This window comes from Lycium ferocissimum, chromosome 2, assembly GCF_029784015.1.
Source record: "Lycium ferocissimum isolate CSIRO_LF1 chromosome 2, AGI_CSIRO_Lferr_CH_V1, whole genome shotgun sequence".
NCBI classification, from domain to species: domain Eukaryota; kingdom Viridiplantae; phylum Streptophyta; class Magnoliopsida; order Solanales; family Solanaceae; genus Lycium; species Lycium ferocissimum.
Genome location: NC_081343.1, coordinates 57,367,696 through 57,389,687, shown reverse-complemented (window position 1 = coordinate 57,389,687; position 21,992 = coordinate 57,367,696). Strand labels below are relative to the sequence as shown.

Sequence of the window (21,992 nt, the reverse complement as noted above, 5' to 3'; positions counted from 1 at the left end):
AAAGTTCCACAACCCTTATGGCGATCACCGCCACCAGCCTCATTGCTATCGCTGCCACCAGCCTCATTGCCACTTCCACCAGGTATTTGAAATCTTTGTGGTATTATATTGTTAGCCACCTCATCTTCGTATTCATGTTCAAGTTGAGACTTATTTTGTTCAAGTCAAGCCGCTTTTTGTTGGGCTAAAGAATGCGGTCTCAATATATTTGTTCAAGATATTTATCCCACTTATTCTATGACGTGAGAGCGTTAAACTTGCTCTACAGTACTGCCAGTCTATAGAAGTTCAGATATAAAGTGCATATGTAGAGTTATTAACAGAATCATGAACTGCAATTTTTGTCTTATACCCTATTGTGCTTGTAATTAGGTCGTTATACAATATTGTGCCTGATTAACATATGTATACATCAATTCAAGTTGCAATTCTAGTTTAACTTTGCACAGAATTGAAAAGAAGTGCGGAAAATAATAATATTTGCTAACCTAATACAAACTTGAAGCATTTTGTAGGGAAGGAAGATAAAACCGCACGAACTGTCATCATTATTGTTGTGCCCACTGTCACGGTTGTTATTTTTATTGTTTGTATTCCTGTCATCTTGATGAAGAGGCGAAAGAGGAAGCAGCAGGTGAACAAAAGAGAGAGTAAGTGTGGCTTATTAACCTACAATGATTAAGGAAAGTTGAATTTAAGTTAAGACCAAGTTTCACTAATTTGTTGTATGTTTTTACTACTACTTTGGTGAAGGTATACATGGGGATGATATGAGCACTGTAGAATCCTTTCAATATGAATTTTCTACAATTAGAAGCAGCAGATAACTTCTCAAGCGCTAATAAGTTGGGACAGGGGGGATTTGGTCCTGTTTACAAGGTGATTATATTAGGTTTACTTATTGTTGTATTAGTTTAACTTTTATAGTGTAAAAATTATTTACATTGTCAGTGTATATAATTAAATCATTCTTTCAATTTGTGCTTGTCTGCTTCAGGGTAAGCTTCCAAATGGAAGAAAAATAGCTGTAAAAAGATTATCAGCAGATTCAAGACAAGGTGATCTAGAATTCAAAAACGAGGTCTTGTTGGTTGCCAGGCTTCAACACAGAAATCTGGTTAGGTTGTTGGGATTTTGCCTTGATAGAACAAAGAGACTTCTTGTGAATTTGTTCCCAATGCAAGCCTTGACCACTTTTTATTTGGTATGTATTGCTTAACTTTAAATCTTTTAGTTTCCCTGATCTTCTACACTGTCAATATATAGAAGTTAAACTTTTTTATCAATTATGGAGCTTAATTGATTTTGCTTGTCCGATGGAACACAGATCAGGTTAAACTTAGGCATCTGGATTGGGAAAGACGGTCCAAAATAATAGGAGGCGTTGCTAAGGGAATTGTTTATCTTCATGAGGATTCTAGGCTTCGCATCATTCATCGTGATCTCAAAGCTAGTAATGTTCTACTTGATGCAGAAATGAATCCTAAAATTGCAGACTTTGGCATGGCAAGACTATTTACATTGGATGAAACTCAAGGCAGAACAAGCAAAATTGTTGGGACCTAGTAAGTTTTACAACTCTCATTAGATAGACTGTTATTTTGCATTATTATCCAATTTGCAGTATAAATTGCAGCAAAACATTTTACTACTGTACTCCATGGAGTTCATTAATGGAACATGTATTTCTGACTTTTAACATCAAGTAGTTCCCTATTTTGACATCTTACAGTTTTTCTGATCCCACTGTTTGTTCATTCGACTGGTGACCCACTGTTTGGATTACTAAATCCCATAATTGAGTTTTTAGCCTTTGTACCTTAGTCTGTTGATGAGAAAAGCAAAATATATATGTTGAAGAAAAAAATTTAAACAATTGAATCATATTAAGTTGCGGAATGTTATGTGATTCTTGTTTTGGTGTTGCAATGGATATATGGCGCCAGAGTATGCAATGCACGGAATATTCTCAGTCAAATCAGATGTTTTTAGCTTTGGAGTTTAGTCCTAGAAATTTTAAGTGCCAAAGAAACACTTGTTTTAGAAATGGAGAATATGTGGGAAACCTTCTGAGCTATGTAAGTAATAACAAGCCAATTTATCAACTATAGCTATGTAAGTAATAACAAGCCAATTTATCAACTGTACCTTTCAAATTTCAATTTCAAATCAGTTAAGGTCAGTTGCATATAAATTATTTTACACTTTCAATGTACAGATGTTAAAACTTATAAATTCAATTGTTACAGGCTTGGACGAATTGGTGTGAAGGAACAGCTTCAGATTTTATAGACCCTGTGCTAAGGGGAACCTCAGAACTGGTTCGTGACATAATAAGATGCATCCACATAGCTTTATTGTGTGTTCAAGAAAATGTGGCTGATAGACCAACTATGGCTGCAGTTGTTCTCATGCTCAGTAGTCTCTCTCCGAGTCTTTCACTGCCTTCAACACCTGCATATTATATGCACAATGATGTTAACCCAAAGATTTCGCCTATTCAAGAATACAACTCAAGATCAATGCCAGAATCTAATCAACAAGCCAAAAGTAAATCTCTTTGTTTATCACAAAATGATATGTCAATAACTGAGTTATATCCTAGATAATAGACCATAGACGGATTGAAAATGGTGGTGGAGTAACCAGATCTCGAAAAAGAGAAGTTCGCCGGATATTCCTGTTTCCGGTGAGAAATATATGGAATTTTGAATTTCAGATCATTTAACACTCACAAGGGATGTAAGAAACATTTTCCTTGTGATGTCAGCCTATTGGGTTTAATAGACGCATTTTTAATGTCGTTAAGAGTGTCTAATAAGCACAAACATTCAATCTTCACTATTTTCTACAAAATGTCTAGGATTTCTACAGATTGAGCAACTTAATTAGTCATGGCTATAGCTATTCAGAAATTAGTTCTTTAATCTGAATCGCTTAAGAGGATTTTCTTCGGAATCAGATAAGAGGAGCAACTAGCAGCAAGAATTTCCCACTTTTTGGGCTGGTTCTCACCAAATCCCGTCACATCATCCCCGTAAATTAGAATTGTTTGAATCCATTTAGTCCAAGAATCAATTTTTCAAAGCCGGCCGAAGGGAAGACCCAAATCAAGAGTTGACTGACTTTAGTTTTAGGACTAAGTACCGGCATTCATGTTTACATTATTTTATAGGAGTAAAGTAAACGGAATTGCAGCAATCATTCAAAGATTGAGCAACTTACATGGCTATTCAGAAATTGCTAGTCTTTCTTATTTTGCATACTTATTTTCCTTGGTCTCATCCTAGCGCAACCTGATTTACTATTCTACGATTGTGGTGACTACATTCAAAATGGTGCATACCTGAGCAATCTTAACACACTCCTTTCCACCCTTTTGTCAAATATGAATGTAACTATGGTTTTAAAAACACTTCAATTGGCCAAAACACGGACATGGTCAGTATTATGCACTTGTGTAGTCCTGATTTATCTCCTAACAATTGCTCTGATTCATTAGTTGGTGCTTATGCAACTATGACTACTTGTCCCGGCAATGGCAATAGGGGCAGTAAACAAATAGGTAGGGACTGCAAACGGTGTGGTGCCATGCATAAACACGCCCCGCTTATTTAATTATTTTCTTGAATGAATTTGATAGTTTTAAGAAAAGCATCACTGATGCATAAGAATTATTTTACATAAATAGAATTCAGAGTTCAATAGATTTCAATATTATGGATGAATAGACTATCACTTGGCAGGACTTTCTATAGAGATTCATACTTGCTAGCAAAGAATGTGAGAGAATTTCCAAGAGTTTACTCCAACTTTTTCTTTCTCTATCACTTTTTGCTTTTTGTTTTCCACTACTCAGTTTTCTGAAAAATATTCTTATTCTTGATGAACAACAGGAAAACAACCATAGAAGTATCTGTCGCCAAGGACCACACGAGAAAACCCAAAAGGTAAAATCTCACTACTAAACTGCAGCCACTTTGTGCTGCACTAACTAATAAATATCAAGACCATTGCTTCCTCCTTTTTTTTTTTTTTTTTTTTTTTTTGACTCTTTTAAATTGGCTTACAGATTTGATCTTGTTGAATAATTATGACATCCGATCCTTACATAGTAGGAAAATTAGTTTAGATATTACTACATATTTGTCACCTTCATCGATATTTGCTAGTTTTATTTTTTTCTTTCAAAGATTAATAGCTGATGAGTGGTGGTACCATCTTATCTTTCATCGGTCCAGATTTTAGAGACGATAAGATTCGGATAGAAATCATTTCGAATATTGAAGTTCAGGAAAACAAATTGGTACCACAACCAACTATAAAATTACACTAATTAAAGCCAATTGGCCAAAGTTGAATCATTAAAGCCACTTTCTTGTTGCATTTGAAAAGATACTATAAGACATTATCTTCATATTGCCAAATACTAGGAAAAATTACTAATTGGTAGAAGTAATTATACAAGTGTTAAAGTTTTCAGCTTAATATTTCCTCTTATCGTATCTCAAATAGATGCCCCTTCTTCCTCTTTGAGAACCTTAAAATATTTAACATAAATATTTAAAACATGCGACATTGTGCTTCTTTTAAGCAAAAAGTGGTCAAGATTCTATGAAAGCAGTGGTAAAAAAGATGGTTTCTTCGGACATATGTGATGCACTGTTGGTAAGAACATCAAAAGATGGATTCTAGCTAGGGGCTCAAACATCCAACTAGATATACACCAACATTTTCCAGAATAATAAAGCTTCATAATTGGGGAAAGACTTGGCCCATTTAATTTCCACAAAAATCAGAGTATAGTCAAATTATTTCACCAAAATTTGCCGATCTGTACGTAGTGTAAATATGAATTTTCGAAGATCTTTATGACTATATGTATATAGTCAGAGTCAAAATAATAGTGCACTCACACCCCTGTGGTACAGGTGCAACTGCAATTGAAGTCAACATTATTTCAAAGCTGAAAAAGAAAGAAATGGTTTGCTTTTTCTGTGTTAATAGGCAATATTAATTTTTTTTTTTTTTTATCATGTTGATAATGTTATATTTTTATGATAATTTTTATTATTTGTGTTTATGTTCATTTTATGTCTTACTATTAATTTGTTTTTATGATACTTTTAATTCTTATTCTCTCCCTTTTCATCTTTCTACACATAAATGCCTTTCTTACAACTTTGACAAGGAGAATTTACCAACTTATTGACACTCGTGTCTAGGTGTTGTTATCACACGGACTAGTAATTAATAGGAAACAAATATGTGATGATACTTCCAATCTTGACATAATCAATCAGAGGCCGCGACTTTTGTGGTACAAAAAAAAAAAAAAAAAAAGTAGGTTTTACGCACGAATTGAAAGGACCAAACTGTAAAATTAAAACTTTGGTCCTTTCACGCATGAAAAAGAGGGCAACATAAACTGCCCCCCTGCCTTTGTTCTTTGGCCAATTTTTTTAAAAATTCACATTTTTTCCGTACTTTGACTGAAGGTTAGTCATGTTTCAAAAGGCCGGAATATCAATATTAATAAGATACATCAGACTCCTACAAGGACACTAAAGTCGTGTGAATACAAGAATTTCAAGTCAACTCAAACCCTAACTCTCATAATGGGTCTTACCACATAGTGATTGAGTTCCGCCGACTTGATGCAAACCTAGTACTATATATATCCAAGTCATGTCATAAAGAAGTTTTACACACTCATAAAGAGATAAAATATGTCAATGCAATAGTTGAGGAAGTTTCGATTCTTCGAAGTGTGCCTTGATAAGGACGAAGACCGAAGAATCTGTTTAATGGAGTTTATGTTTTAGAGTTCTTGAGTCTAGAATTTTGTATTAGGATTGTTTATCGAGTTGTACCTTATTAGTTTTCATAGAAGCAATTATTTGAGGTATAAACGTTAGTCAAATTCAACTTCAAGTTGGGATAATTTGAAGTGGGCTCATTAGTCTAGGGAGATTATTGATCAGATAGGAATTAGAGTATAGTTCCTACGTTACAGAATTTCTAACTTGAATTTGCAAAGGCTTACCGTTGTAGTGGAGTTTGAAAAAAATCCTGTAGAGGTTGTGTAGGTCGTGATTTTTTTCACCCTTTGTGAGTCGGGTGGTTTCCACATAAATATTATTGTGTCCTTACTTTCCAGTTATTACGATTCCATGAACACTAGTTTGAAACATGTAGAGTAACGTAATCTATCATATAGGCGATATACAGTAGGATAGATAATTGGTCGTGCAAACTATCAAACTGCCTTAATGATGATCTAATGACAAGTTCTACAGAAAGAAAATTTTACTTAACCAAAGTGATTATAAAAAAAAAAAAAAAAAAAAAAAAAAAAAAAGATGATAACGTGTAATAACGTGTATTTATTAACTACAACTAGTTGATAAACGTTTATATATTAAAAAAACAAAAATACATAATAATGTATGTATTTATAAAACTGATAAAGCATCGGGTACATGCATGTATGTCTTACTTCACCAAGTAAACCAAAAGTCATCCAACTTATCAAATCCAAGAAGCTTCGATGATGCTTCATTTCATCCGTTTTGATCTGTTCACGTACACTCCAAAATATGGTTGATAAGCTTCTTCGCGTGATGTATCAATTGATTTAAAAGCAAGTTACACGTCATTTTCGTCTATTGTAGGTGAGACTACTAGGTTCTATCATCATTCATTTGCTAGTAATAGAATAAGCTCAAAACGAACCTATACGTGTAATAATAATTACTTTCACTACAAATTAATTTATTAGAAAAAGTTACATTGATCATCCCATGCATATAGTTTCTATTTCTCAACAAGTCATTTTCAAATTCTGCTTATTTATTGTCCTCAATTACGTGTTATTTGCCATAAAGACACTTAATGTTACATAGAGTTTGAGGCTTTAAGCATTCATCTGTCCCATTTTTCAACTTATTGTTCAACCCCTTTAATTTCTTCACTTAAAAGAGTAGCAATTTGATCAGTCACCATTATGCATCTGATATATTATCCCATCCTAAGAAGCAACTCCACTGTGAATTGCTAACAATCAAAATATATACTTGGATGTTGATGATGAGGACAATTGGTGAAAGTTATATTTATGACAAGTGGCAAAAATTCGAAAATAATTCTAGTTTACCCCATGCATTTTGTACTATACCTTCACTAAGTCCCATATTTTAAATCATCACCTTTTTTAGGCCACCACACCATCTTAAAAAGTTAAAAGCCTCTCCTCCGCCAAAGCACACTCTCGTTGTAACAAAAAATTTCAAGAAAATGAATCCTCACAACAACTACTTAAAGTTAACATTTTTACTTATTTTTCTAACCACCTGCAGATTTTCTATAGCAAAACAAACAAACCCCAAATCAGATATCCCCAAGTTGGATCAATTCTTGAATGCAATCTATGCATGGAGGACTAATCAACAGCAAAAACAAGCAGATGAAGGTCTAAAATTTGGAGTCCCCACTGTAATAGCAGGGGTACTATGTTTTTTAGCAGCCTCTATATCAAGTGCTGGTGGGATTGGTGGTGGTGGCTTATATGTACCTATTCTCACAATAATTATTGGAGTAGACCTCAAAACAGCTTCAAGTTTTTCTGCATTTATGGTCACAGGTGGCTCTATTGCTAATGTTGTTTGTAGCATGTTTATTAGAAGTCCCAAAAATGGGGGAAAGATTCTGATTGATTTTGATATAGCATTGCTCTCTGAGCCATGCATGTTGTTGGGTGTCAGTATTGGAGTTATATGCAATAGGGTACTCCCAGAATGGCTTATTACTATACTTTTTGCTGTGTTTCTTGGGTTTTGCACTTTCAAGACATGTAAATCAGGGTTCTTCTATTGGAAAATGGAATCAGAATTGGAAAATGGGCTGTTGAAAAATGAAAGTTGTGATGAAACTGAGCCTTTGTTGAAGAAGGAAGCAAAGGGAGGAAGCAGCAGTATTCCATGGATGAAAATGGGGATGTTGGTGATGTTCTGGTTTTCCTTCTTTTTACTCTACCTTCTTCGTGGAAATCGATATGGACAAGTATGCCTCTTTTATCTTGTCTTCACTTCACTTGGTTTTGTTTACACGTAGCTTTCTCATATGTTTTATATTTCCTCCTTCTGGACACTTCATGCCACAACTCCTATGATGGAAGGTGGATGCAAAATAAGGTTGATAGTTCAGCTCCAGCATTTCTAACACGTAGCTTAAAGATAAATGTGAAATCACTAAATATTAAAATTCTCTTTTGAAAAATGGAATGGTAAGAGGATAAAGATTGAAGCTGTCAATTGGCTTAATCGGAGATTCTTATTGTCCTATCATATGACTTGGTTTGAATGGGATATGAATTCTTTTTAGATTCTAAGCAATTTGGATTTACCATTTCTCACATTGGTCACCAAAATTAGCCATAGATCTTCAAACTTTTACTGAACTTCTTAAGTCCTCTTTTCGTTTCCCTTTTAATGCTAAGTTCAGATTTAATTTCTCATCACCAGAATATGATGCTGAATTCTCATTTTTTTGTCTAATCTTGTGAGCATCACAAACATGAGGCTACTTCTTGTCCTTTTTCAGTATTGACAAAATTTATGTCCTCTTCCCCTGTTTGAATTACTCGACTAAACAGTTAAAGTAAATTTTTTGTCTCCGAAAAGAAAAAGACCTAGCTCGTTTTGAGACCATGAAAACTGCAGTTGGGAAAATCTAAGTAGTCTCTTCAACTATCTTTAGTAACCACGTTTGTTCCTCAGTAGAGAGGTGGCTCATAGAGAAAAGGACAGTTAGTTGAGAGATATACTTTCACTTTCTTCAATTCTGACACAGGAAATAAAGTGAGTTCTGCTGCTCTAGATTATAGACTTGACATGTGTTATTGCTGAAGCGTTTGCAACTAGTTCAATTTGTTAAAGAACTTTTAAGTAGAAAAAGGAAAGTTATGATGACACTGAAAATTTTAAAATGTTAGGTTACTTGTGTGTAACATTGTAACGGAAATTGTTCAATCAATGTCCAGGGCATCATTCCTATGGAGGCGTGTGGAGTGGGATACTGGATCATTTCGTCAGTTCAGTTTCCTATGGCTATAATCTTTACATCATGGATCTTGTATAATAGAGAAAGTGAGCAGAACATGCTTTCCAAGAAACAGGTATTTAGAAATTAAAACAGAGTATGTCGTTTGCTTAATTTCTTGATTAAGAACTAACTTGGTTCGTTCATTGAGTGCAGGAAGGAACTGGTGAAACTAAACATGGACCTTCAGGGAAGCTCATCTTCCCGATAATGGCACTACTTGCAGGGGTTCTCGGAGGCGTTTTTGGAATTGGTGGTGGAATGCTAATTAGTCCCCTTCTAATCCAAGTTGGAATAACTCCTGAAGTAAGCTTTGTCTCACCTATTATTCTTCCATCGTAGTTATACTTAAAATTGTATGTTCGTAGGACTGATGACTCTGTTTTACTTCAGGTGACAGCAGCAACTTGTTCATTCATGGTATTTTTCTCTTCTACCATGTCAGCTGTGCAATACTTATTTCTAGGGATGGAGCACGTGAACGATGCCCTCATCTTTGCAGTCGTATGTTTTGTTGCTTCAATTATTGGATTAGTAGTGGTTCAGAGAGCCATAGAACATCATGGGAGAGCATCCCTCATTGTCTTTTCTGTTGGCACAGTTATGGCTTTAAGCACTGTTCTCATGACTAGTTTTGGAGCTGTTGATATCTGGAAGGATTACACTAGTGGGAATTACATGGGGTTCAAGCAGCCTTGTTGAGAAAAGAAAAAGAGGAAATCTAAAGAGATGGTCCAGTTCAAGGCATGGTCCAAGTTTTGCATTTTTATGCTCTATAAAGAATTAGATGCTTCTTGGGAAGCTTTTGTTAAGAGAATCATATTATCTAGAGATCTGGACTGGGCTATGAAATGTTTGTAACCTGGATTGTGAGTTTAAGCCATGATTATTACATATACTTGTGCATTTCCGATTGTTAAGTTTAAGCATTAATTATTAAATAACAGTAGCTTGTACGACGATTGTCTCTCACAGAAACGAGTTTCAAGTGAATCTTTACTTAGCACGAGGAATGACATGATTTACAGAAGATGTTTCTTCAATGAAAACCTACTTCAGTGTCAAACATAGTTTCTGAAAATAGTGAACTGCAGTGTAGAGTAAAAAGTTGTTAGATGGACTAACATGACTCTAAACAAATAAATTGCATGTACAGCAAAGCCAGACCCAGAAAAAAAGTCATATTTAACAAATAAACTGCATGTACAGCTTACTAGTAAAACTAGTGTTCAAGCTCTTCCTTTCAAGTCCATAAAAACTAGAGAAAGTAGTAGCTGACAATATATTATCTACAAGGTAAATGGTAAAGAGAACATAGGGTAGCACTCATACACGATTGCTCTAAAACATATGCATTGTTCACATAGAGGATGTGAAGGCACTAATCATTCCTGCCTCTTAACAACTAGAAGCTATTCAGCTGAGTGCAACACTAGATTCATAATTGTAGAGTCAAAATTGAACAACCAAGAGTAGCATGTCTTGAGGATGCTATGCTTGGTCAGATGATATAACATAAGGTAGGTATTCATGTAAACTTCAACGAGATTTACATTTTAGTGTACATAATCAGTTGATCAACTACCTCATTATATTATATGTACCAATCTGCTCATATTAGGAGAACAAAATGTCAGCAAACGTCAACAAGGTTTGTTGACATAGGAAACAAACATTCGTATAATTCTGGTAACAAGAAGTCACCATAATTTAAGCAACTGGGGGACGGAGAGCATGATCTTCTGACGTATCAACTGCAGCAGGCGGCACAAACTGCCACATAGGGATTCCAGGGTAGCCCATATATGGCATCATTTTGCTTGCATAGACTTGATGTGGGGCTGAAAAAGGGGAAGCCATTGCAGGAGGGTGTGGTAAAAACCCAGGTTGAGTGTTCAAGGCCTTCAGATGCTGCTCGAGTTTCTCTTTCTCTGTCTTCAGCTTCTGTTTCTCATCTCGGAGTTCATTTTTCTCGGCCTACAAGACCAAAACAATAACCACTTTATACACAGCTCAATGAAGAGAAAATAACAAGACAGGAAAACTTAATCAGTATACAATTGATCGCATGACCCCCCGTATTACTTGTGTAGAAACAACGAGATAATGAGTTCAATCATCACACCTTCAATTCATTAACCTTCTCCTGCAAGTTGTCATACGACTCTTTGAGCTTCTGAGCTTCATCTCTCAACTGCACCACTGTTCGTACCGCATCACCCAAGATAACAGTTTTATCCATTTTGGGCTGCTTTCCAGGTTCCAGTATAGAACTTAATTCTTGGAACCTTGAAAAAAAAAAAAAGAAGAAGAGAAGAACATTAAAACACTTTTTTATTTTAAGAAAATCCAACAAGCAGCAAAAACAAATTTAAATGCAGCACAACCATCACAAGCATTAACACAGAGAAAGAGAGAGAACGAGAGAGCACCTGTCATTGAGCTTGTCCCTACGCATTTTCTCCCTATGTGCTTTTGAATCAGATGCACATGCTCCAGATCTCCCCCTGAAATAAATGGCCTTTCATATAAGGGAACAGGGGAAAGAGGGAAAAGGAACACTTCACAAACAGAGAAAGAACATGATATGTTAGATAATGCTACAAAACATCACTGATGCTTTTAAATTTTATGATATATAATACAATTGAAAACACAACACATTACCACAAGACATACACTGATGTTATGTGCTAGAGCCTACTGTTTTCGACTTTCTTTTATTTCTTGTTTCAAAAACTCCAGCAAATTATTGATTAAGAGAAAAATACCTCTTCTTGGAGCCACATTCCTTCAAACTATCTGAGTTGCCATAGGAATCCTCTAATCCAGAACTGTAATAAGGTACAAAATACATCACATTCAGCACATAGAATCCAATGATCAATTGGATTAGTTGTGCAACACAAAAATGGGAACATTTTCATAGAATTCATGGTTATTAATGCAAGATATTGAATCGTCTGCTAAAACCGAAAGGACTTATAGCACATACAAGTTCCTCCTCATACTAGATTTAAGTTAAAAATAAATGAGTAGCTCCTCTATGAGTAAGTCTACAGATTAACTAACACAATCTTCAGCACAGATCCGCCAGGAAAATCTCTTTAAAATCAAGCGTGTCTAGCGCTCCACTTTAAATACTCAAAAAAATATTCATATCATTGAATTGATTTTTCTTTTAACTTATTTGGAAAACCATCTTCTCATATTTCTTGAAGCTTGTTTTATCCATGATCTCTGCATCTCAGCATAACTCCTAATTTATTCATAGTATTTAATGAGATTAACTAAAGCATCTGACATGGAAATCCTTGAAGACCTATACATTTAAGGATAACTCTATCCAACCAAGAGCTAAATAACAATAAAATCAATCATTTGACAGCTTCAGTAGACCAAATCCAATTAGACTAACCAAATCTTCTTAGTTTTATGCCCTAGTTTATTCACAAACTAAACATATACATAACCTACTTAGATAGTCACCATCCTCATCTTACCCACATCCTCCTTTATTATGAAATAGACCAGCATAACTACAACCCAAAACCAAGATTGAACTTTCCTCTCTACATTGAAACTGGAACTAAAGCTATTTTACTAGTGAACAGGCACAATATTTTTCACCCTTTTTTTAATAAGGAAATGAACGATCTAAAATAGTGGTCAGCAGTCAACAGATTATGAGTTGCATACACTGCTGAACAATTTTTATTTTTATTTTGTTGGCTTTTTAAGTAGTACACACTAAAAGTTTTTTTATTGGCATTTTAAATAGTTAAGTTGAAGTTCTTTATTCAAGAAAACTCAACCCCACATTTTCATTTCACCAACTTAATTATATTTTAAAAAAGAACAATGAAAGAATGAAACTTGAATCCTCAGACAAAAGTTACAAACAACTATTAGCAACCTAAGACAAGAATCAAACCAGAGCAATATCAACAGGAGTAAACCTCAACTAAAATTCAGTGGGGGGTACAAAGGGCATAAATTTTGAACCTGAGATTATTAGGAAGGGAGAAAGCATTGGAGGGCCATTGAGCGTTGGGTTCAAGAGAAGGCAGGTCATCCATTAAACCTAACTCTATAAGCCAATTTGAGCCATCTTCCTCTGTTTCCCCCATTGAAATGGAAAATTTGAGTTGAAGATTGGTAGCGTGTTAGGTGGTTACGGGAAAGTGAGGAGGAGAAAGAGTTGTGGAAGCAAATTAATATGAGTGGTGGAGGCAGATTTTGTTTTTTCACTTACAAGTTACAACCCCCCACCTTTTAACGTCAAATATTCAGTGGAATGGCCTCCTTTTTGACTTTCTAAAGCATCTAGGTAGTAATAGTTACTGCTCCCACGTATGTTAGTTCGTTTTATTTTGGTTCAAAATAAATGTTTATCTATATAAAAGTTTTTATATAATAAAAATAACTATATTAATTATTATTATTTATTGTTTTGTACTTTGATTATCATATTAAGTTTGTTACAATTATTGTTACTTCTCTATAATGCTTATTTATACTCCCTCCGTTTTAAAAAGATTGCTTTAATTTGACTTTGTACGGAGTTTAAGAAATAAAAGAAGATTTTCAAAATACGTGGTCTAAAATAAGCTTTAGATATTTTTGTGGTTGTAAATTTATCTCATAAAGTTAAATTGTCTCTAAATATAGAAGTGTGTCAATCTTTTTGGGACAAACTAATAAAGAAAGTAAAACCGTTTTTTTGGAACGGAGGGAGTAATATTTTTCCGTGGTTGTTTTACTGTCGTCAATTCTTATCTGATCTTCTTTGTTATGCTTTTTCGTGATGAGGTCTTTCGGAAACAATCTCTCTACCTTCCAAGGTAGAGTTAAGGTCTGCGTACATTCTACCCTCCCCAAACTTCACTTGTGAGATAACACTAGGTATGTTGTTGTTGTTGTTGTTGCAAAAAACCATATTAATTAGGTAGTATCTAATTAACGATAATTTAGTCAACATATTTATTTATTCTAGGAATTAATATGTGCTAAAAGCTAAGTAGACACTTAATTTAAACCGGAGGAGCATTAGTTACTGGCACCCTCAAACTCGAATTTTCACCAGGAATGTCCATTAAGGTAAAAGATAAAATTCTTAAAACATTTGTTTAAAGGTGGACATATCCTTGCACCATGCCAAAAGGAGAGCTAAAATTGTTCCAAAAGAATAATCAACAGTTTTCTTAAAAACCTATTTTTCGAGAGAACACAATTTTAATTGAATGGTTAGTCTTTTTTAACTAGATAAAATGTAAAGTAAATGGTAACGCATGAGCAAGAATTCTTATCTTCTGATTTCTGAATGTGAGGGATAGTGCATTGGTTGTTGGGCCATAAGGTTTTATAGTTTAATCATTAATCTTAAGTTATTCTAATTACACAAACCATGTGGGCGACTTTTGGAAAAAATTGTTAGTAGAAAACGTGTTTCAACAGTTGACAACTTTTTGTGAAGACTTTAGTGAGCGTTCTTTGAAAATTTGTTTCATTACTATTCATCACTAAAAAAAATGTGGATTAGTTTTTGGAAAGAATCTTTAAAACACCTTAAACAACAACATATGAACTTGTCGCAGAGCAGTTACTTTAATAATTTGCTACTTCTTTTATGCATTTAACAAATAACAAATTAGAATATTTGTTGGGAAAAAAGAAATTTAGAATATTTGCAAAAGACTGTTCCTTCCTATTTTAGATTTAGGGTTAAAATGAGTGATCTATGTTGGTATACTTTACTAGGAGTATAAAATGTTCTGGTGCCACAATGTGCCACGACTACGTCTTATATAGTTTTGGGGGTGTTCTCTGTTTATTCCATATCCTTATCCTATTTTATATATGACAATGACAATATTACCGTCAAAGGATGTAATGCAGTGGATGGGGCTGTTCCTCCTTTAACCAGAGGTATCGGGTTTGAGTCCTGAATATGAAAAAATCCTTAGGGAGCGTTTTTCCTGAATGGGGCCCTGCGCGGCGCGAATTTGAGTATAATCGGGCGCTAATGCGGGTACCGGACACCGAATGAGAAACTAAAAAAAAAATGACAACTTAAAGAGTGTAGTTTAATTTGAAACATCATGTAAATGTTTTTAACCATAAATGGTATTTGTAAATCATATTACACTTTATGTAATTTCTATACGTAAATTTTATTTCACAAAAAATTATAAGAAACAAATCTTCAAATTTATTCCGGACATAAATGTGTTGCTTCTTCTCGTAATTCAAATTCATTGGTTCTTATTGGGACGACAAAAATATAAGAATATGTGTCTAAAAGGAAAATTGTTAATTTGTGGATTCAATTGTAACGAACTAACGATAGAAACATAGGGGCAAAAATAAATAAATAAATAAATAAATAATGAGGATGCTCTTTGTCCTGGGAATAAGTCATTCATAGCCCTTCAAAGTGTGGTTGTGTTTCTAACATTATTACCCACCATTAACAATGTCTCTTTTCTCCTATATGGTCCCTCTAGCAAATTTATGCCTAGATATTTTTATTCCAAAGAAATCTTATATGCTTATCTTCCATTCGTTAGTGGATGTGGCCTTTTCGACTATTCCTTTTTACTTCATTCATTCATATAACTTAGCATTCGTATTAGTAGCAATAATTTAGGTGAAAGCGACTATCCATTAATTTGTCTATCCATTTACGTGACCCGTACACTCACAAGTCAGTCTTTGATGTGGAACGCTCGCACGCGACGATAAGGAACGATTTTGCCAGAGTATTTTCTTTTGGTAATTAATGAAAGGAGTCTTAACAGAACCTTAAAAGTTATGTGGTCATGTGATCAAGAAGTCATAAGTTTAAGTCGTGATTATAGCCTCTCGCAAAAATGCAAAGTAAAATCACATTCAACTTTGGCCAGTGAAGGTGTCATGGTGCAAGTTGCAACCCACAAAAATTAGAGTGGTGTGACTAAAAGGCCATGTGTTTAAGCTGTGGAAATAATCTCTCAAAGAAATACAAAGTAAATCATGTATAGTATATTCAATACAATCTAGGACATTTTTTAGCTAGACCTTATGATAGTGAGAACTTAGTGCACTGAACAGCCATTTATTTCCTTTTGGCAAGTGAGACCAAAGGTGAATTCAACCACCACACTCTGGGTCTAAGCTCACTTGACTAAATGTGGTTAGTCAGTTTCATGACTTTGCTTGGCTTGCAGTAATATAAAAGAACAATCTTTCACGATCTACTATCTAGGTGGCTAAAAAAGAGATTCCATGGACTTAAATTCTTTCGTAATTTATGTCCTTATAAGTAGAAAGAAAGATTTAAAAGGATGAAGTATCTAATTCTTGATAAAAATTGACCACATTGTCATCATATGCTCGAAAAAATCGAGCTAATAGATAATCAATCAATTGATGCATCACAAAAACAACTAAGCGTGAAAGCCACACTCCATTAATATTTATTCACCCGTTTACGTCATGCCCAATACATCAATAGATATGTGCTTGAGGAATCTCGATGTCTATACCAGATATGTCCTTTTGGCAAGCGACACCAAAGTGTTAGTAAAAACTGCTGTTTTAACATCTTCATCAAGGAAGCTACTACTAGCATACATATCTAACACGAATCCGATGCATTTAACTGAATCTCAGTCTCAAATTATGCATACATATGTAATAAAGATTTTTTTTTTTTTGAGAATACACATCCACTGGCGGTAAATGTTAGATTCGCCTCTACATGATCTAACTCTTTTTCTTGTTGCAATTTACTAGTAGGTAGCGACATCCATAAACAAAAGAAAAGTCTTTAACATAAGAAAATTCAAAACCAAAGATTCGCGGTAAGTTGAATTAACGACACGAGTCTCATTTATTGTTCGTTTACTGGTGCAAAGAGAAATTCGAAGTCCTTTCGTTTTCAGATTCCTTTTCATTTGGCATGCACATAGATTCCAGGACCACTACTTATATAAGGCCAAATACCTTCACAGTATCCAGAAAAGCCAATCATGGGTAATTAAGTTACTAAATTATTTGTTACTTACACGCCTTAAAGACAGAAAAACACTATGTTTCAACAGTTATCTACAAGTGGAGATGGAATTATCTACATTTAGAGATGAAATAGCACAAGCCACACAATTAAAGAATCTCTTTTGCAGCACACTATAGAAATATATTCGAACTGACTAGGATACATCTGTGGGGTTGGACTGAGCAAGAGTCTGGATCCTTTTCTTTATCTCGTCTGGATTTGCACCAACTAGCTTGTCAACTGGCACTCCATCTTTCAGCAGCAGAAATGTTGGCATGGCTTTCACCTCATATTTGCTAGCCACCTCCTACCAACCGCAAAACAAAAAAATAACAATGTGCATCACCAACATATCATCCCAACAAACAAGATGCAAGCCTTTAAATCTGTGTATATTAGATGGAAAACAGCCTCAACAATACGAATATTTGGTGTACTTAATGTCCTGTTGCTTTTATATTCATATAAATTATCAGAATGCACTTTTTCTACGAGGCCCCACTTTGCTTTAAACCTGAAACTGAGAGTTATAACTTAAAAAAGTCCCATCCTAGCTAAATAAACCCGCTGCCACATAAAGCAGTAACCTTGCGATACATACAGCCATTTCAACACCAGAAAATAGAGCGCCTGCAAAAGAAGGCATACAACAATAACAAAATCTTGGGGTTGAAATCCTAAAGAACTGGTATTGTTGTTTGAATCTCAATGAGATATTGAGTAATATATGACCAAACATTCAAGTAACAAAAAAGGACCAAGGTTATTGGTACTTGGTAGCCCATAATCTTATAAGTCAATTATGTCTATCAACTGTCGAAAAGCTTCGATCCTCTAATACTATGTCAACATTCTGAATCCAAATATTACCACTTCATGAATTTACGGAATACCCCTTGTTGAAAGAAAACAACAGATACTTTTCTCCTGATAATTGAAAGAGAAACAATAAGTTCACACAGCAGTACTACTATAGAGTGGACAATGGTTTCTACAGACAACACGGAGAAGTTCATCTGTCTATGGAGACTTGTGCCATTGGATTTTCAGCAGATCAAACCGACAGCGGAGGAGCATTGTTTCAGAGACAAAGCAGAGAAACTAGGTCGCAAAAGAAAATCCTAACAGGTTCACTGGTAGCTGCTCAAAGACTTCAATGTCATAATGACATTTAGTTTCCTAGAATACAATTTCATACCAGCTGGAACAAGAATTGTTATTTTTGCAGAATCAAAATTATGCAACAGCCTTCTAAATTAATCAGATTCTCCATCCACAAGTAATAGTGAAAAGATCAGGAATCTCCGAAGAAGAATTCGGTTAGATAATCATCAAAGTCACTCTACAAATGGGAATCTTGCAGTCTTAATCTAACATATCTTAAATAATGCTAGAAAGTATCTATAGTGACTGCATTGTATTTATAATGATAAAGGTGAAGCCTTTCCCTAGACTAAATATTTGCAGATTCCTGTCTAATTGCAGTGCACGTAAGAACTAGGAGTTATGACCAGAAGATTAAGAATCTCTCAACTTGGCCCCTTGGAAATAACGGAAATCACTATTCTACTCTCGAATGTCTTAAAGATCAATCAGCTTATATCTTAAAAAGTAAATGAAATGAGGAATGGTAAAATTGGAAGACGAAACTCGAGTGGTTATTCTCTGATTTAAAATGGGAAATTTGAACGCTATGTGTTAGTACATCACTTTTCGAAAATCATTTCATGGTTTTAATTTCTTCACATTTAAAGTATCGTTTCTTCAGAGAAAAGGTAAGGGAGGATTTCAAGTACTACTGTAGTGAGATATGTAAGTCTTACTGACTGCTCAATATTTCAGGACATGAAGAGCAGCAAAACAAACTTTATCATTGTGTGAAGACTTGACAAAAGATACCATTATGACTCGGTTGACATTTGACAAGCATGTGAACAATATCAAATGACTTTGTAGAAGGCAAGAAGCCAATTAGCCCCAAGTGTCAAGTTGGGGCAACTAGAGAATAGATGCCTTTAATAGACCAGATCAGAATTATAAGCAAAAGCAAAACTTGGAATATACACCAGAAAATAGAAAGGGTAGAAAAACTTTTCAGCAAAACAATAGAGATGTCGATCTCTCTGACTCACTCATATAAGCCAAACAATAATATGTATACAAGCTAAGCAGACAAAGCTCAAACTTAAACCTTTTCTGTTGGGTGTTGGAGGACTTTTAGTTAAGAAAATCCCATCAGAAGCATCTTATAGTTCAAACAGTTCCCTTTTTCATGCAAATCTCTTTTTCAAGTGGATGATACTAACTATGTAGAAAAGGACCCAGCTTTTGTACAACAGGAGTTGCCTCCTCGTCAAATTGAAAGGCCCAAAATAGTAGACAAGCCAAAAGAATCAAAGGGAAAAACCAATCTAATCAACTTTTTATGAATCTAATTGTGTTATTCACTTTGTCTACGAACATATTCTTGTTGCACAATGTGATATTGGCATATTATATGCCTATGAGGTTACTCTGACCTCATTGTAAGAATGATTCATCATAACCAAGGACTAATGTCCAGACACTAGACATTAGAACAGATGAACATAAGTGCAACTCACAGAGAACACTCATGATATGTGCGCATCAGTAACTCATGAAACTAAAAGAGATTGAATATTATTCTCAGAATAGTGAGAAGTGAATTGTCATAAATTCTACATGTTTGAATGAAGGAGAAGATAAAATAGATGATCTCATTGAAGGAACATTTTTAGAGTCATCATTTCGAAGACCAAGTGTTGTCTTGCTATAAAGTATTTATAAAAGACCCTCTTGATGCCAAATGAAATCACTATCTGTTACATCGGATAAAAGCAAGAACAATTAAACCCAAGGTTGATAGAAACCAAAACAGTTCATTACCATTCATTATTTGATCAGAGGAAATATCTAGTCCAATATATCACATCCTTTTCAAAATACCCGTCTCAAACGTTTTTCCTGATGAAGATGTCAGCTTTTAGACGGAGAGCATTATCGACAAACTTGTAGACAAGGATTAATGGTCATACAGATAATTGGATCCTCAATTTTTTTTGTACTTTGTTTATGATATCTCAACATGCTGTATTTAATTAGAGAGATATACTACCGTAAAGCTAAAGAAGGACCTTTACAGCTCTAATATAAGACATCAACTCGTCTATTCCCTCATGGAGTCAATTGGCTCATAGAATCTACTTCTCTTGCTGTAAATGTTTTCTCGCTCTTACCTTTTCTCGTTCATTTTATGGTGATCTCTTAATAAATGATCAAAATCAATGAAGAAATAGAAGTTCCTAGTATTCCTTGAAATATTAGACATATTGCACTAGCAATCCCGCCGCGATTTTATTAGCACAAATTATACATGATAAAGACAAAATGAAAATTATCCAAATATACCAAAAGTTATAACTATATCACATGCATTGAAGTCCTGCAAATTGACTCCAACATCTGGCATAGACTCAGCTCCTGTTCTACTTAAAACAAGTGAGTATATTGGGCTTTACACTTTAAATACCCGGCTCATGACAGTGTATTTCTTTTGACCACTTTAACTCAAACCAGAGGGATTACAATATAAGTATTTTTTTATTTATTTTTTATTTTTTTGAGGAAATTTCCACATCTTTTACACCTTTAAAGTTGTGTATTTTACATCAAAGTGGTAAAGACCTTACCTTGACCTCATCAACATCAATTGTGAGAAAAGAGATATTTTGGTACATAGAAGCGAATTCCTCCATAAAGGGGTTCATTGCCACAGAGGGAATACACCAAACAGCCGCAAAGTGTGCCACAATCTACAAATACCCAAAAGAGGAAAAATTAATTGACACATACTAGAAATAGAAAAACTGCAATAAAGATTCCAAATTTTAATAAAAGAATAAGCTTAAAATCATGAATAAGAGTGGGGATATTCTTGGAAAAGCTTAAATTCACAGATGACTTTTTCAAAAATCAAGATTATTATAGCCATGTTAGTTTTACTTACAGGGCATCCTTGAACTGTGGCTTGATTTACATGAAAATCCCATGATTCTTTAGAGTCTACCTTCACAACTCTTGACCTGGTACCCTGTTCTTGGTCCTCCATTTTTTACTTTTTTTGCTCACTATTGAGAAAGCCAAATTTGTGCTTATCCTAAACAGTCACTATAGAATTGAGAAAGATTAAAGAAGGTCTATTTTCATTAGAATTTAAAGAATTGGACCCCACTATTTTATGCAGTTATTATTGGAAGCATGGAATTTTGGGCCTTTCCCGAAGTTTCTTCTTTATCTGATTTTAATAATGACAATTGGACTACGCACTAGATATTAAGCATGAAATTTTTGGAACTTCATGATTGTTTTGTGCTTATATCACTTCAGTAATGACAATTGAGTTAGGCACAACTACACAATTATAGAGATCCTTCAAGGAATTACATTCTTGAGGGCAGATAAAGAGTATCCTTATCATGGTCAGTATGCTTCCGTTGTTGAATTGCAGTTTTAGTAAAACTCTTCATGGGAAATTGACAGAGTTTTGGGCTAAAATTATCCCGGAGTATGTTTATTTTGGTTCCTCAAATATAATCTTGAGCATATATGATCCCTTATTTATGGGAGTAGGTTCATTTTGATCCCTCAAATATAACGTTAAGCATATTTAATCCCTTAATTATGTTAAAGTGGAGCACTTTTAATTTCCCTAATAGATCCGGTTTTAAAAAGTTAACGGTGCTAAACCCTTGTGACACTCACGTGACTCGTAAGAGGCTAAATTCATCAGACAAAACGCAAAACAGAGTAATGGCATTTCTCTAAAAAAAGCAAC

At 34.5% G+C, this 21,992-nt stretch overlaps 3 protein-coding genes and 1 pseudogene across 3 annotated transcripts; 2 read left to right on the top strand and 2 right to left on the bottom strand.

The window, feature by feature from the left end:
- The first annotated feature begins 17 nt into the window (after nucleotides 1–17).
- Nucleotides 18–2,645, top strand: LOC132047787 (cysteine-rich receptor-like protein kinase 10; annotated as a pseudogene).
- Nucleotides 2,646–7,204: 4,559 nt separating this feature from the next.
- LOC132046284 (sulfite exporter TauE/SafE family protein 5-like) lies at nucleotides 7,205–10,058 on the top strand. The gene is made up of 4 exons (XM_059436874.1): nucleotides 7,205–8,061; nucleotides 9,041–9,175; nucleotides 9,256–9,405; nucleotides 9,493–10,058. The coding sequence occupies exons 1-4, from the start codon at nucleotides 7,297–7,299 to the stop codon at nucleotides 9,799–9,801; spliced, it is 1,359 nt and encodes a 452-aa protein (XP_059292857.1). The 5' UTR covers nucleotides 7,205–7,296; the 3' UTR covers nucleotides 9,802–10,058.
- Nucleotides 10,059–10,543: 485 nt separating this feature from the next.
- LOC132046285 (transcription factor ILR3-like) lies at nucleotides 10,544–13,349 on the bottom strand. The gene is made up of 5 exons (XM_059436875.1): nucleotides 13,105–13,349; nucleotides 11,871–11,933; nucleotides 11,532–11,606; nucleotides 11,225–11,387; nucleotides 10,544–11,076 (listed from the first exon to the last, which is right to left on the bottom strand). The coding sequence occupies exons 1-5, from the start codon at nucleotides 13,227–13,229 to the stop codon at nucleotides 10,810–10,812; spliced, it is 693 nt and encodes a 230-aa protein (XP_059292858.1). The 5' UTR covers nucleotides 13,230–13,349; the 3' UTR covers nucleotides 10,544–10,809.
- Nucleotides 13,350–17,095: 3,746 nt separating this feature from the next.
- On the bottom strand, nucleotides 17,096–21,408 carry LOC132046283 (thioredoxin-like protein CXXS1). Its single transcript, XM_059436873.1, has 3 exons — nucleotides 21,165–21,408; nucleotides 20,848–20,970; nucleotides 17,096–17,444 (listed from the first exon to the last, which is right to left on the bottom strand). Exons 1-3 carry the CDS (start codon nucleotides 21,264–21,266, stop codon nucleotides 17,292–17,294), a joined length of 378 nt encoding a protein of 125 aa, XP_059292856.1. The 5' UTR covers nucleotides 21,267–21,408; the 3' UTR covers nucleotides 17,096–17,291.
- Between the last annotated feature and the right edge of the window lie 584 nt (nucleotides 21,409–21,992).